This window comes from Thunnus maccoyii, chromosome 15, assembly GCF_910596095.1.
Source record: "Thunnus maccoyii chromosome 15, fThuMac1.1, whole genome shotgun sequence".
In the NCBI taxonomy this organism is placed as follows: domain Eukaryota; kingdom Metazoa; phylum Chordata; class Actinopteri; order Scombriformes; family Scombridae; genus Thunnus; species Thunnus maccoyii.
The window spans coordinates 13,843,072-13,858,232 of record NC_056547.1 but is presented as its reverse complement, the minus strand read 5'-3'; the positions used below and the strand labels follow the sequence as shown (position 1 = coordinate 13,858,232).

Sequence of the window (15,161 nt, the reverse complement as noted above, 5' to 3'; positions counted from 1 at the left end):
GCCAGCAGCCAGTTGGCTTAGCACAAAGACTGGAAACAGGTGTAAATGACTCGCCTGGCTCTGTCTAAAGGTGACACATTTTCACTCTCTATAAAAGAAAGTGAACCATATCTCCCAAAATGTCAAATTGTTGTTTTAAATTAGTGTTACATACTTTGTAATGAAACTCTAAGTTGCTGCTAATGTAACAATCAAGCCACAGATTTGTAGTGCAGTTACCAGAAAAAGGGCAAAGACATGTTGTTATGTAAACTAGATGATACCAGTTTTATTTATAGATTACACTCTAGGAGAAGAGGAACTTCATTTGAAAAGAGAACAAGTCATCAAATCAGCTTTTTTTTTTACTGTATTCAAATCTGTAACATTTTCTCTCTTTCCTCATTGTCTGTTTTTACAAGCAAAAATATGTCTTTTTACACACTTTTTTTTTTTTTTTTTTTTAAAAAGAACACTATTTACATCATGGAAATATTACATGCCACTGTATTTCTCATGTGGGAGGGGGGCAGTGCTTTTCATTTAACCCCCCAAAAAACTGTGGAAAAACTTCAAGTAATCTCTTATAAAAAATAGAACATTTTTATTTTTCGCCTCTGAAAAAAGTTTTTCTAAAAATACACATATGAACAGCATTACAAATTGGCAATGCATAGCCACTATTTTCAGTCTTAATTTCATGAATGCAAAGAAGCATAATAGAATGACGAAGCTGCGAATAATATTAAATCAAAAAAACTGATTTTCTGACTCCAGAAAGCAGCGCAGGCGGTGGTTTGAGGTGTAGCCGGAGGGGGGAGATGGGGAGGGGAGAGGGGCGGGTGAAGCGCTGGTGTGTTTGTGTCTTCAAATGTGCTCTCTTCAAAGAATGTCGAAGTATCTGCTGTAAACAGTTTAGAAGAGGTTGACGAGAAATGAGGAGAGGGGTCTGCGGGTGGAGGACCAGGATGTGGGAGTGACGTGCCGCTAATGGGAGGAAGAAGAAGAAGAAGAAGAAGAAGAAGAAGAAGGGTGTGCAGCGACGGGATAATGCTATTAAGCTGGAACCAAATATAAAAACGATGAAGAGAGGAGAGCTGGCTGTTGGCGGTTTTGGAGGTGGAGGTGAGGAAGAGTGGTTTGGAGTTGAGGAAGGAGGACACGGAGGTTGGGAGAGAGCTGGAGATCCCTGCCGATGTTGGCTTTTTGCTGCCAGAGCTGTAGTCACGCGTGGCTGCAGGCGGAGGTGGTTAGCAGTCACTGGTTTTCGCCCTGTCACGAGACAAAAACAGTTGAAAGGGTTGAACTCAAAACTATTTTCTGTCAGATTTGTCAGTGAAGCTCAGAAAGTGATCGCAGGAAATTGTGCCAAAAAAAAAACAAACAAATTCAAACATGTCTTCAGCCTAGCCGAGTTTACAGACTTAAACTTTCCTACAGAGAGAAAGTTCAATTCATAGCAAGAACTGTGGCACTTTATCAACATCAGATTGATTATTAATGCAGCGAAAGCAGCCATCATGTTTAATAAGCGACATGTCACACTGTCTTCAGATGTTCTTACTGCAGCTATAAATGTAAGATTGTCATGGAAGTTTCCGCTTTACAAGTTATGCAAATTCATTTCAACGCATCATTAGATGTGATGGTCTGTGAGCTCGTCTCCAGATGATGTAGACGGGTTTTGAAGATAGTAATAAAGCTGAAACGATTAGTGATTAATAGATTAGTGAATCAAAAAAATTGGCTGGCAACATTTTTGATAATTAAATTATTGTTTAAGACAATTATCAAACAAAAATGCCAAACATTCCCTGCTTCTCAAATGTGAGAACATTTGACAAGATGTTTGAAGATTTGTCACTTTGGGCTCTGGGAACTGCATTTTTCATAGTTTTCTGATGCATCGTAACAGTAACCGACATATCAATAATCAAAAATAATCACTAGTTTCAGCCCAACATAGGAGTGATACATTTGCTGTTCTGCCGTGTTCAAAACCAGCCAGGAAAAGTTAATTAGCTACATAAATCTGTCACTCCTGGGTAGCTAATGCTGCCCAGCCGGTTGGCTTTACATGTAGAGTTTTTAATTGTGTTCATGCCAGTATAAATATAATATAAAACTTGTAGAAATATATTAAATTTTACAGGTGGAATATATAATAGCAGAAGACGACAAAAAGTTAGTTTAGTCAGAGTCCTCTGATCAATTTAATCAACAAATGTCCTCCAAGAACTGACCCCTAAATATGGAAATAAAAGGCTCACTATCCGATTTCTCACATCCAGAAGTTTTTATGCCCTTTCAAACTTGCCAAAATAACAACTAACGCAGTTTAAAACCCACAGACCGATTAATGCTAAGAAACATAAATACTAGAAAAACAAAACTGAAAGTTAGGAGCTCCAGCAAAAACATAGAATCATGCAACAAACTTTAATGAGGACCAAAAGCCTCAGCCAAGACAAGAATTTACTTTATGTTAATCCTTTGTTCATTTTGGATGTTTCTGTATTCTCTGTCCTCAGCTAACTTAGTTGCAAAAACAAAACAGCAGCACTCTGATGCGCATAGCAGTGAAGTGCAGTCACGCGCTGACATTTGATACAGATAGAACAGATAAAAAGATGCAGCTGAATTTAAATCCACGATGCACTGTTTTAAATTAGCACCTTGCATTATTCCAGCTCCTCCTGAGGTGTCAGAGCTTCAACGATTAACCACAAACACACACACACACACACACACATACACACAGACACACACAAACACATCATGCTAGAGTGCAGCCAATATGAACGACTCCAAACCACAGCCAAGCAACTCACAAAGAGAAGAACAAAACCCCAACAGAAACAAAAACACAGCACGCACACACACTAACACACACACACTAACACACACACACACACACACACACACACACACCTCCACGTACGAGAGTGGGAGTTCTTTTTAAAAGCTGCGGGTAAACTTCCTCCTCTATAAATGTGCTCTTCATGGTTGTTGTTTCTGTCACAGAGGGGGGGTAAAGATACACTGCCCCCCGCTGGACAGGCCAGCTCTTGTCATGTGCAGCAAATGCAGCCCAAACTGTCCGAGAAGAACCACAACAGCAGATTAAGACCTGGTCAGGCTGACTGGAACAACACTGACATGTCACACATACACACCAGACGAAGGCTTCTCAGAAATGACTTAGTGAGGTGTTTTTTTTTTTTTTCCTTTTGAAGGTGCACACTCATCAGAAATAAGTGCTTCATCAGGTCTGTCTCGCCTTTATGAGAACATGAAGTAGATGTCAGCTAGTTAAACTGAGAGAGACAAGAGACAGACCGGAAATTTTTTTAAAAAAGAGAAGAGAATATGAAGTGTCAGTGCTGTGCTGATGTTAACTAATCTTATTAGGAGATTGAGTCACGCCTGCCTGGATTCTCTCTGTGGGGTTTTAAAGAAATGGAGCTTAAAAAATGACTCATCATTAAGTTGTCTTTCCTTGACATCACTTCAACATCAGAGAAGTCATTGCATTTCTGTCTAAAAAGGAGACTAATGTAATTTACAGTGAACACAAAAGATAAGTCATCCTGGAAAGTAACTATCACTTCATGGGGTTTGTGTGTGTGCAAAATAAAGAGTTGGTTTCAGCTGAAAAACATGAAATCACCTTTTTCTCTTCTTCTCTGAGTCATTTGTCCTGGGCTTGCTTTGGGGTGTCTTGGGTGTTCCTGATTTGGAGATACTGTCTTCTCTGCGTCGCTTGCTGTGTAAAAAAAACAAAACAAAAAACGAAGAAAATGGATTTTAAATAGTGAGATTATTATGCGTTTTCAATGAAGCGGTCTAAGATTTTAATTAAGGAAATGAATTGTAATGTTTTATGTGAATGATGTCACGAGTCGGCCCCACCACAACCCTTCCCACGTTGGAAATTTTGGACTAAGTGAGACCAAAAGATGAAAAGTCCACTTTTAAATGATATCTTAATCTTCTCTGTAAATGTTATCTACCTACATGTTGGTCTAAATGTTTTTGCTCTACATTTACCAGTTTTTTGCCTAAAAAACGCCAAATTCCAAGATATTTAGAGTAAAAAAAAAGGTATCAATCATCAAAAATCCAAAATGTGTAACATGTATGGATCATAAACTTCTTTTAGTGTCATGTGATCTCCCGAATTCTATGATATTGATAGTTCCTTTGAGGTCGTAATCAGCCAATCATCAACAACCTACTCAAAAAAAACCTATAAGCCCATAATGATCGATGGCCAATAATTGGTGCATTTTATTAGCAGCTCCGTGTACTGACTGTGCCGTGCTGCCGTCCAGCTCCTGTTCCTTGCAGGGGGACTGTGCGGGTATTTTTCCGTCCTGCCTGTAGTCTCCTCCCTCATCTGGCTGTCCTCCTCGCTGGCTGCCGTTGTATCGCTCTGTCGGACACCTGGCCTGAGGCTGAGTTGAGGGTGGAGAGTCAGTTGCCGGCTCCTGGTCTTCTCTGGACAACTCCCGCCACTGATTCTATACGGAGAGAAGGAACCAGGAGGAGAGAGTTCAGTTTTTATGCTGATGCAATAAATAAAAAACAGACACATCTGAAAGAGATTCATTAAGAAATTTGGTGGCAAAACAAAGCCCATATTTGGTCAGTTTATTTGCAAAATTACATGGAATTATAATCTTGTGTGAGATAAGAAAAAATGTGGCTACCAACGAGGAATTTAAGCCTAATCATGTAGCAAGATCACTGTTTCCACCCTACTACAAAAAAAAACAAATCAACACAGTGGTTTGATGCACACAAACCACTGCAAACCAAGAAAAAGGCCCCAAAGTAAGAGAGTGACAGAGAGAAAGTGAATAAGTGTGGACGTGGTTTAACTTGGATGTGTTGAAAGATGAGGATCTCTCAAAAGATACGAAGAAAAAACGATTACAATTTATGCAGCCGAGTGAGCGCACCTGGAGTGACGTCAATTTGAAAGTAGAGTTGAAAGCACTATGAATGCTTTCCAGGAAAAGATTGTCTGAAAATATGCATAGTTATCCCCACATTTAAATGATTATCACATCTCCCGGACTGGCTTTTCGCTCCACCTCAGAATGTTGTTGATAAAAGCTATAAAACACTTGTGTTTTGAAACGGTCTGTCATCTGGCCCTAAGCTTTCACAGCGGGCCCAAAAAAATGATCATGAGGCTTCAAAGGAACATTTAATCCTAACATTCATCTATTCAAATACAACAATGAACATCTTTTTGGACTCGAGGCTTCAGGGCGATGTTTGGTTCTTTGCCTATGAAGAGTTGGGGGTCCATCAACTCTCTGCTTGGATAGATAGATAGATTCTTTATTGTCATTGTATTAATACACAACGAAATACAGTTTGTCAGCAATCTTCAGTATAGCAGCTTGGACAAAACCGAATAAATAGAGAATAAAAGAAAGAAGTTAAATATGATTAAGTATTATACAAAAAATATATATACATAGCAATATAATAAATATCTTACAGCAACTGTAGGAGAAATATTGCACAGTTATCGCCCTTGTGGTAGTGGTGCTAGCAGTGGTATTATATAGTATTATACAAAATATATACATAGCAATATAATAAAATCTTAGTGCAATTGTAGGAGAAATATTGCACAATTCTTACATGATAAATGATACGTGAACTGAAATCCACTGGAAAAAAACCCACCATTTATCAATTTATTGAGTCTTTTTCTTAAGAAAGAACCCCCACTGGAAAAATGAGACTAAATGGAAAGGAAAATGTATTTGTGATGTACGTCAATAAGAGAGCGAGAAGGTGTCAGACTGAGTGATAGAGCTGGTTGTGGTGTTTTGTGGTGCAGCTATACCTGTACAGACGAGTCTCCCATGATGTACTTGGCTCCTTCGAGGACAGACATATAGGAGAAACGCAGCTGGTCAGGGGTCTGGATCAGGCCCATGCGGTACTTCCTCATGTCCAAAAGAATGTTTTTGATGTCCACTGATGAGGGGTCTTTCCTCTTGTCCATCTGGACAGGATAGCAGAACAGTTTGACTCAGCTTGGATGATCTCATTTTTCTCATGAAGTCGTTCTTTTGGCATCAGGCCAATAATTTCTGTTGTGTTTGTGTTTTGAAGGAAAATTTAAGTCTGACACATTCTTATGCATGGAGCGGTGATGGTGAGTACAATTCAGTAACTGAGGGAGTGTTTTTTTTTTAGCTTATCTACCATACATTTCCCAGAATGACTTTGGTCAACTGCAGAAAGTCACGTTACATTTCAACTGCTGTGCTTTTTCTTTTGGCTCCTGTACCCAATGCTGCACGTAGACATGACGAGACAAGATAAATTGCTTCTAAAAATCTAATAATCTTCCTCTTTCGTCAAAACAGGAACAAAAAAAAAAAAAAAAAAAAAAAAATCACTTGCATCTCTAAAACTGATGTGTTAACCCACATGTTAATATGTGGTTTTTCAGATCAAACGGTTAACCATATCCGTTAATATCGTTTTTCATCATTTACGCTTATCGCTTGTCCTGATAAAACATTTCATCATCATTTCTCTTTCTTAGATAGATATTTCGAGCATTTACTGTAAATGTTCTGCATTTTTTTGGGGGGTCATACAAACTGTGTTTTTTGTCTACAAAACATAGAAACAAAGGGAAAGTCAGAGCTTACCAGGACCAGACATGTGTCCACTAACGAAAACGTCCCTGAGCGTCCGATCCCAGCACTGCAGTGCACCACAGCCGGCCCGTGATCCGCGCCCAACGCACCCGACTCCCGCACCTTGAAGAGGAAGTTTAGGAAGGACGCCGGGGATTCTGGGACGCCGAAATCAGGCCACGTGGTGTAATGAAAGTGGTAGAGGTCTCTCTTCTCCCCAGTCTAGGAAAGGAGGAAAACAATGAGGCCTCGTTAGCAGGTACAGAACCTATTCTATTTATTTCCAGTGAGCCTCTGAATGCTGATGTTTATCAGCTGCGGCTAGGGTCACTTGAGGTTATTTCTGTGGTGTTTGAAAGCTGAAATAAGCAAACATTTCCAAAGCTTCAATACCTGCAGAAAATCAGATTCTGCAAACACATAGAAGCAGCAAATTTGAGTATGCGTATACTTGTTTTTCAAGTTTGTTCTTGTTGTGATAACTCTGGCATTTCAACTAATAAATAAATCTGTGTTTGCTGAATATTAAAAATGATGGATTAGAGGTAGATAAGGGTGAAAATCTCAATGCAAAACTGCAATTTGCAGCTCAAACATGGTCGTTTAAACATTTGTTTTTTATTTTAATTACTTCAACTGCTCATAATCTGCATCTCATTTGCATTTTCTCTTCACCTACACCCTAGAAAATCTTTGAAAGCGTGGGAAGGTGAAACTCAAAAACGGTCTAATCTGTCTTGCTTCTTACAACAAGACGATATTATCAGATGAATGTCTGTAGAAACAGCAAATAGCAAACTTTAGTTATGAACAAAGACAACACACCCGTGATGTGTTTTGAACCATTTCAGTTGTCACCTTTTACAGGGAATTCCCCTGATATCAAATAATACTCTGGCCTACGTTAATATTCTGCAGCTCCAACACTCTGGTGGTGTAGTAGGATTTGGTGTCTTCTGACAACAGCGTGACCACAAAACGCGTGTCTCTGAAGGCCATCTCTCGCTCCTCAGCCGTGGGCCAGTACTGGGCACACTTTTCCTGTCACAAAAAGAAGAAGAAGAAGAAGAAAACGTGGTGAGAGATACCGAAGGAATTAAACATCTGACAAAAGAAAAACAGGCCAGATGAAAAGCAGATGCTAGCTGAGAGGTTAGCCTTGAGGTGCAGCAGCTGACGATTAACAGGAGGACAGTTTGATGCTCGGCGCTGAAAGGGAGGCTGCATGAGAAAATACAAAGAGCTGAGGACAAAGGTGCCCTAAAAGTTCATTTTTTCATCTTCATGTCCCTTCTTGCACACATTCCCCTGAACACACTCACACATACATGACACATTTACATAACATACTTTCATACTTTCAGCTCAGAAACATATACAAATACAATATGTCAACATATTTAACGAATCCAACTCATATCCTGTTTCGTTTTGTTATTTTTACATTTTATTGCACCTATGCCCAACTAATTTATTTCACCTTTTTATGTTGAAAAAAGTGCCCACAAATTCGAATGATTTTGTGCATGTATTTTGTTTTTCTCACGTGTTATTTTTGCGTATTTTCAGACGGCAATCCTAGCAGCACACTGTGATTTAAGAGCAAACGATTAGTTGATTAATCGATTAGTCATTCAAGAGCAACTGCAACGATTTTGATAATCGTTTGAGTCTTTCTTTTAAAGCAAAAAATTTGCTGTTTTCAACTTCTAAAATGTGAGGATTTGATGCTTTTTTTAATCATACATGATATTAAACTGAACATCTTTGAGTTTTGGACTGCTGGTCGGATAAAACAAGACATTTGAAGGCGTCACCTTTGACTCTGGGAACTTGTTCTTTTTCATTATTTTCTGACTTTTTATGAACGATTAATCGAGGAAGTTATTGGCAGATTAATTGATAAATAGAGTGATTGTTAGTTGCAGCCCTAAACTGCACCACTATGTTATATATCCATAAAGTCTATAGAAATGAACATAAAACAAAATATAATATATAAAATAACATAAAAATAATATAAAATATATATTGTAAAATAACAGGATCTTAAACATGCACAGCCGTTCTTAAAATGCTATTTTGTTATTTGATATTCTAGTAGTGGGAAAAAATCTACCTCAGACAGAGTTGAGATGAGAAATTCAGCTCAATCCAAAAACAATTCCTGATTGAGTTCTGCGCCAAAGTATGAATAATTTTATCAAAAGTTTTAAGAGAAAAGCAAGTAATCTGTCTTTTTTGTGGTCAAATACAGTGACAAATATTTTAAGTATTTTAACAACTGATAATACTGTCATCATACAGTATTTTCTCAGTAAACAGACAATGACCGGGACTGTCGAGGATAAGTCCATTATGCAACCTTCTCACTGCAGGATTGGTGAGCTGGCCTAAATAAAAGATCCTTGTGAGGTTAATAATATCTGCGGACTAGATGCTCTTTAGCCTCTATTTCCAAGTAAACAGTCAGTGAGTGAATCTCATGACCCAGCAAGATCCACTCCAGCTGCTTTACCGAGAAAGAGGGAGATCACAGCTGCTCTGCGTGAGAGAGAGCATTAGTGTGTGCGTGCATGCGTGTGTGTGTGTGTGTGTGTAGGGTTCATCAGCACATCAAAGGATCACGGGAGTCGTAGGAATTGAAAGGTTGGGCAGCATCCTGGATCCTGACATAAATCTGTGAACATGCTGTCAAAACACTGAATTCCAGTTATCCTGCTGACTGGAAATCAGACCATTTAAACTAAATTGAAGATGAATTGCAAAAGTTATTTCACGCTGTCAGCAGGCTGCAGAATATGACAACGTGTGTGCGTGTTACTGAGGATAAAGTGGTGTCTATGACTAGTCTTTCTGTGGTCAATTCAGTATTTCTACAGACAGTGTGTAGGTGTGTACGCACCATACAGATGTCAAACCAGACAATATGATATATTTGTTCAGTGTATGCTGCTTACCGAGCCTTTCTCTATGACCCTGTTGAGCATGATGACTGCTTTGGTCTTCTGCTCCCAGATCATGAGCCAAAAGTGGCCACAGGTGTTCCTGAGGGGACCCTGCGGGCAACAAAGAGACTTTCATCACTTACACGTCTGGACCGAATCATTCCAGTGGGACAGTGGGAAGTCATTTACAATGGAAATGTGTGTCTCTGGCATGAACAGTAATATTGTAACCACTGAATACATTAGTTGAGCAACAGGCCGAGTTTTGTCTTCATCAATGTGATAACTAAGCAGCATAGATTTACAGAATGATAACCAGAGTTTAGTTAAAGGTCAAGACTGCTAAAGGTTATGATGTGGTTGAGTCGAGAACACAGCACTCTAAGGTGCACCATCTGTAAATGTCAAATGTCTCTCAAACAATAGAAGATTGTTAATGTAAACAAATCAAGATAATGATTTAAGGACCCACACAACTCATCGCACCTTGAATTATCGGCGAAAGTGGGTTCCTTCTTTCAATTTTCATTGTGAGTGAGTCATTTCAAGCTGTCTGGTCTGTGTTTTGGTTTCATTTTAATACCTAAGACAACCACAGAAGAGTGGTACAACTCTGCTTTGCCTAATCTCAAACTGACAAAAGCACACAAACAACAATTCAGTGCTGAGCATCCAACATACATCCAAGTATCTCACAAAAAAGTTGACATTTATTCATAAATTGCTGAGGCAGTGTTCCATTAAAGATAAGCATTATCATATGGTAAACTACAATCTGTTTCATCAGCCCTGTCTCAGTTTTCTGTGGTCAGAAAAAAAAAATCACATGAATAAATTGAGTGGTTATTTGTCCTTTGATTCTTAAACTGAAGCCACATATTCTCATGTCTTCAGGAAATTAATGTTGATGACCTTACAGATTACTTAATTAGTTCTTCCACTCATAAGCATTGATATGTAATTCATAGTAATAGTGTTTAAATCTGATACACAGTATCTGCCCTCGTAGTGTAATTACTAGAGGTTTTTAGTTGGAGAGTTGAAAAAAATTCCACACAGCAACACCAACAAAAACCAAAAACTTTGTCAAGACCAGAATTTCACAAATCCGATTATCTTCTAGCTGCGTTTAAGAAAAATGAGAAAACATCTGGTGTCTCCCTCTTTTCTCTGTTTATGTAATTACACAGACGTCACTAATGGTGTTATGTCTAAAGTCTTTAGAAAAGACTGAAAAATGCAAAAATTATACAAACCTCAGTGACTGAGTTAAACAAGGAAATGTTTTCATTCAACTGCCAATGTAACTGGTGCCTTTTGATTTTCAGATAGCTGTTATCTTTAAAATACAGGTGGGTACCTGCGAAACATTCATGATCCTACAAGTCAAAGTCAAGATCAGCTTGTGACCTGAGTTCTCCTTTTAGTCATGAGGTAAACAGCTGAATAGAGAATGAAAGTATTCAACAAGGGTCCTCCTGAGACTGATTCTCCCCCTGAAGGGTTTTCTTTGCCATTAAAGGGTCAGTTTAAACTCATTCATATGAGCCAACTGGACTGTCTGTCATGTTATGTTGTTATGCATGTTGCTGTATACAAGCAACACTGTCTCTTGGCAGCGGTGTTGTGATGACCAAAGGCTGCTAGAATATTTTTATTTTCAGTTTCTATTTCATGTGTTGGTAAAAGCAAAAAAAACCCCGTGTGCATATTGATTGACGTACTAAAATGAATAAAGAAGAAAAAAGCTTAGGTAAAAAATACTGTTTAAATTATTCAAAATGTTTAGAAATACAGACAATCCAACAATCATTAGATTGTTTTCTGTGATAATCTGGATAAGGTTTTACTGGTTTTGTTTCAATATTGTAAATATTTAAATACTTCAATGTCTTAGTCACCAGCCCTACTTTTCCTTGTAGCTACTTTATATGGGCACATAAGCAACTGTACACATTTCTCTCTCAATAGCCTGTACAGCCTGTAACAGAAGACAATGATGCAGAGATCTAAATCATGATTTGTTAAATGGTTTATCTGAACCCAACTAACGCTCTCTTTTTACCATCGCTCCCAGTTAATCAACATAAACACACATAATTTAATATCAAGTTTGGAAAACAAAACTAGCCTGCTGGGTAAATTTGCTTTCATAGCTGGCACACTGACTTGCTTCTCTGGCACATGGGTCTGTCAACCACCAGTTTCCTTAAACCAGTGGTTAAGTCTTTTCCGGCTACGAAACAGACCTGTTTGCATGTATTCATGTATGTCTGGAGGATTGATAAAGCCTCGGACTTGCCTGAGTCAATATGTAACTTCTCTGGGCTTCCTCCATCACTACCAGACTTGCGTTGATGTAGTCATTTTCTGTGCTCTCCAGCTTCACCCGACTGTGATCGACTGCGGGGAATGTGCGAAACACAATTATTACAGGATCAGTAGCTAAGAAACACCAATTTACCCTACTTCTTAACAATAAATTAGACTATTGCATACACAAATGTACACTTACATGGACTGACATCTCTGTATCTGTTGCGGTTGCGATTCTCTGGATATTTCGCCACTTTGTAGGAGCACTCGTGGGATTGATTCCTAATTTCCTGAAGACAACAGAAAGATTGTTTAGAAACAAGAAATCAAAAAAAGTATATCGCCACATTTTAAGTCAAACTGACATAGTAACAGATGATGGTATTTGTGCACTTGAAGGATAGGCTCACAATTTTTCCAAGTGTGTCTGAAAACAACAGTCAGGTGCCCATAATACCAAAAAAAGAAAAACCTATTTAAATGTTGGGTAACTAACTGAAAAGTGTGAACTTTTCCTTTAATATGAGCATTAATGAGCATCACGGGACAGCAAAGCAGGAAACCAGTCACATCCTACCTGAAATGTGTCTAATAATCACAGCGTACTTTACAGCCGTTTACTTTCAGGTTTATAACATTGAACAACTTTTTACATTAAGATTAGACTTGTAACGTTTGAGTGGATAAACTAAATAACTAAATAACACAACATGTACAACAGCAAATCAACCTTACGCAGCGGCACATTGGTCATATTTACATTTACGTTATGAGACAAAAGTGGCTCTGTGTTATTTTTTTGGACAAACGGGAACACTATAAGGCGATTACAGACACTTATCTAAAAGATAACAGCGATAAAAGACAAGCTTAATATCGGATACTTGATGAGCTAGCTGAAAAGTGAGTTTACTAAATTAAATGCGCGCTTAAAAGTATTGACTATCATCTGTGTTAGCTACATGCTAACTATGCTAACAGACTTACTAGGTAGAGTTTTTGCCACCGGCCCTCTGAATCTATGTCTTCAAACTCCTGGTCCATGTTCACTGAGGCGACGCCAGTCTGGTACATCGAGGGTTAGTGTAATTAGCTGTCCGACTATCTACCTCATTACTTTATTCAGGCTAAGAGGAGCTTTTGATCAAAGAAGTGTTACTTCCCTGCGCCAGAGAGCTCTCGCTAGCTGTTTGTCCGTTATCTCTCTGGAGCAGTTGACATCTAAATAAGTGATATGTGCGCATGCGTCAACAGAGGCCCTCCAGTAGCTGTCAAAGCAAATGCAGCAAAGATTTTCATTAAATGATGAGATGTCGAACTACAGCACCCATTTTTAACTATATTAATGATATTAATTTAACTTTATACATTCGTAGTTACTCTTTCTTATAATAGACTTATATTTATATTCAAAGTAAGCTTTTTGTTTCCTTTTTTGTGTTTCTGTGCTGCAATATCTGCTTTTTTTATGTGCAATACCTCCTTCCAGATTCTGCTCCTATACTTCATTAGAAACTATGTAAATAAATTGTTGGAGTGCTGTCAATAATAATAAATAGTGTAATATTTCTCAGATCACTCTTTTTATTTTCTTTCTTTTGCCTTCTTTTGCACATAAGGAGGCTTGTTGATTTTGTCCCCCATCGCTCACATTGGAAGTGCATTATGAAGGGATCTTCTAATGGTCAGGATGAACAAGAGGAATGATTACAGCAAGAAATTCAGTTTCAATGTTCATTTGGGCACCTGACTATTGTTTTAAGACAGACTTGAAAAACTGTGAAAACCATCCTTTAAGAGCTGAGACATGTGATGCTAATTGTGCCGGTCAAAGTGCACTTCAGTAATCTGATTCGAATGAGACTGAGTACCGGTGAACAAAGAGGTCAAAAGCAGCATTTCTAATGTTACAAGGCTGCTGCACATTTCCACAGGTCTGCCTTAATGTCACAGCTGCCGGTTCAACCGACTTATCTATTACCTTTCTGCTATTTACTTCCCTTTTTGAGCCAGGTTACTAAGACACAGCTGAGAAAACGCTTCAGGAGGTTGTTTGCTTGGTTAAATGGTGGACAGGTTTGAACACGTCTGACACATAAAGACAGCTACAAGGATGCCCTCTAGACTGACAACCAGCATACAACAACCCTGTACGGACAATGATTGTTCAAACCCACTGGACATTTTTTTAGCAAATTATGGGTGGGTATTTTTACTTTTTACTAGAGCTGCAAGGAGCCTTCAGGCGAGCAATGTGAGACTAAGGGGAGAGAGCAATGTGTGTGTGTGTGTGTGTGTGTGTGCACATGTCTTAAGTTTTAGGGACAAAAATGTGTTCACACACATTGTGTGCACAATGTGTTCAGTCACGTTATTGTGACTCATCTCCTGTCTGGAGATAAAAAACTGGTTTCCACAAGGTAAACCATTAAAATGTAGTGTTATTTGTTACAAAATATATTTAAGGTAAGCCTCTAGGGAATGAATGTAGCCAAAACAAGTGTCCTGTGTGTGTGTGTGTGTGTGTGTACGCATTTTTCTATCCTTATTGGGACCGTTTCTGGTATAAACATTGACCTTATTGGGACCAATAGTCCTCATGGGGACCAAAGCCCAGTTCTAATGCGGCAAAATGTCATTTCTGAGGTCCTGGTTTGGGTTTGGGTTAGGTTGTACAATGTACAATGGAGTCAATGCAAGGTCTTAACAAGGATAGCTGCACAAACTTGTATGTGTGTGTGTGTGTGTGCAACATAAATCATTAAATTTTAGGGTGAAGACTTAAGGCAAGGTTAGGGTTAATGAGGTTATGTTTAGGGTCCAAGGTTCAAGGTAACTTTTATTGTGTCTCGTAGGAGGAAATTGTCCCGGATTCAGGGAATTGCTGCAACGTCAACATCAAACACAATGAAATCCCCTTAAATAAGAACACGAGCCTGAGATTAAAAAAGATAACCAAGCAAATTAGTACAAAACCATTCACCAGTCACGAAGGAAAACATCTCAAAGAATACACACCTTAGTAACTAAATTACAAGCAAACAGTGCTTGTTTATACTGAGGGAACCTAATTAGCACATACTAAGAGTTCAACACGTGAGTTATTTAAGTTTCCAGGAAGTTAATGTAAATCAATATTATGTACTCTGATGTGATGGAAACACAACTATGTGTGTGTGTGTCATAGGCTACTTTCAGGGACAAGTTTCAGATTAATGACCAGTCCAATTGGGGACAAAAG

General features: G+C 38.6%; 1 protein-coding gene across 1 annotated transcript; it reads right to left on the bottom strand.

Moving 5' to 3' along the window:
• Window positions 1-240: 240 nt before the first annotated feature.
• ptpn2b (protein tyrosine phosphatase non-receptor type 2b) lies at window positions 241-13,148 on the bottom strand. Its single transcript, XM_042436419.1, has 10 exons — window positions 12,908-13,148; window positions 12,120-12,210; window positions 11,907-12,007; window positions 9,617-9,715; window positions 7,560-7,697; window positions 6,669-6,878; window positions 5,849-6,010; window positions 4,294-4,502; window positions 3,650-3,745; window positions 241-1,251 (listed from the first exon to the last, which is right to left on the bottom strand). Exons 1-10 carry the CDS (start codon window positions 12,992-12,994, stop codon window positions 1,230-1,232), a joined length of 1,215 nt encoding a protein of 404 aa, XP_042292353.1. The 5' UTR covers window positions 12,995-13,148; the 3' UTR covers window positions 241-1,229.
• Window positions 13,149-15,161: the final 2,013 nt, after the last annotated feature.

Bases quoted from the DNA above. Each gene is read 5' to 3' on its own strand.
- ptpn2b (XM_042436419.1), bottom strand. From the start codon at position 12,994: ATGTACCAGACTGGCGTCGCCTCAGTGAACATGGACCAGGAGTTTGAA. The intron at 9,716-11,906 runs GCAAGTCCGAGG...TGTTGCCCGCAG, and splicing joins GAAGTTACATATTGACTCAG to GGTCCCCTCAGGAACACCTG. The intron at 3,746-4,293 runs GTCAGTACACGG...TTTTTTACACAG, and splicing joins CTGGACGGCAGCACGGCACA to CAAGCGACGCAGAGAAGACA.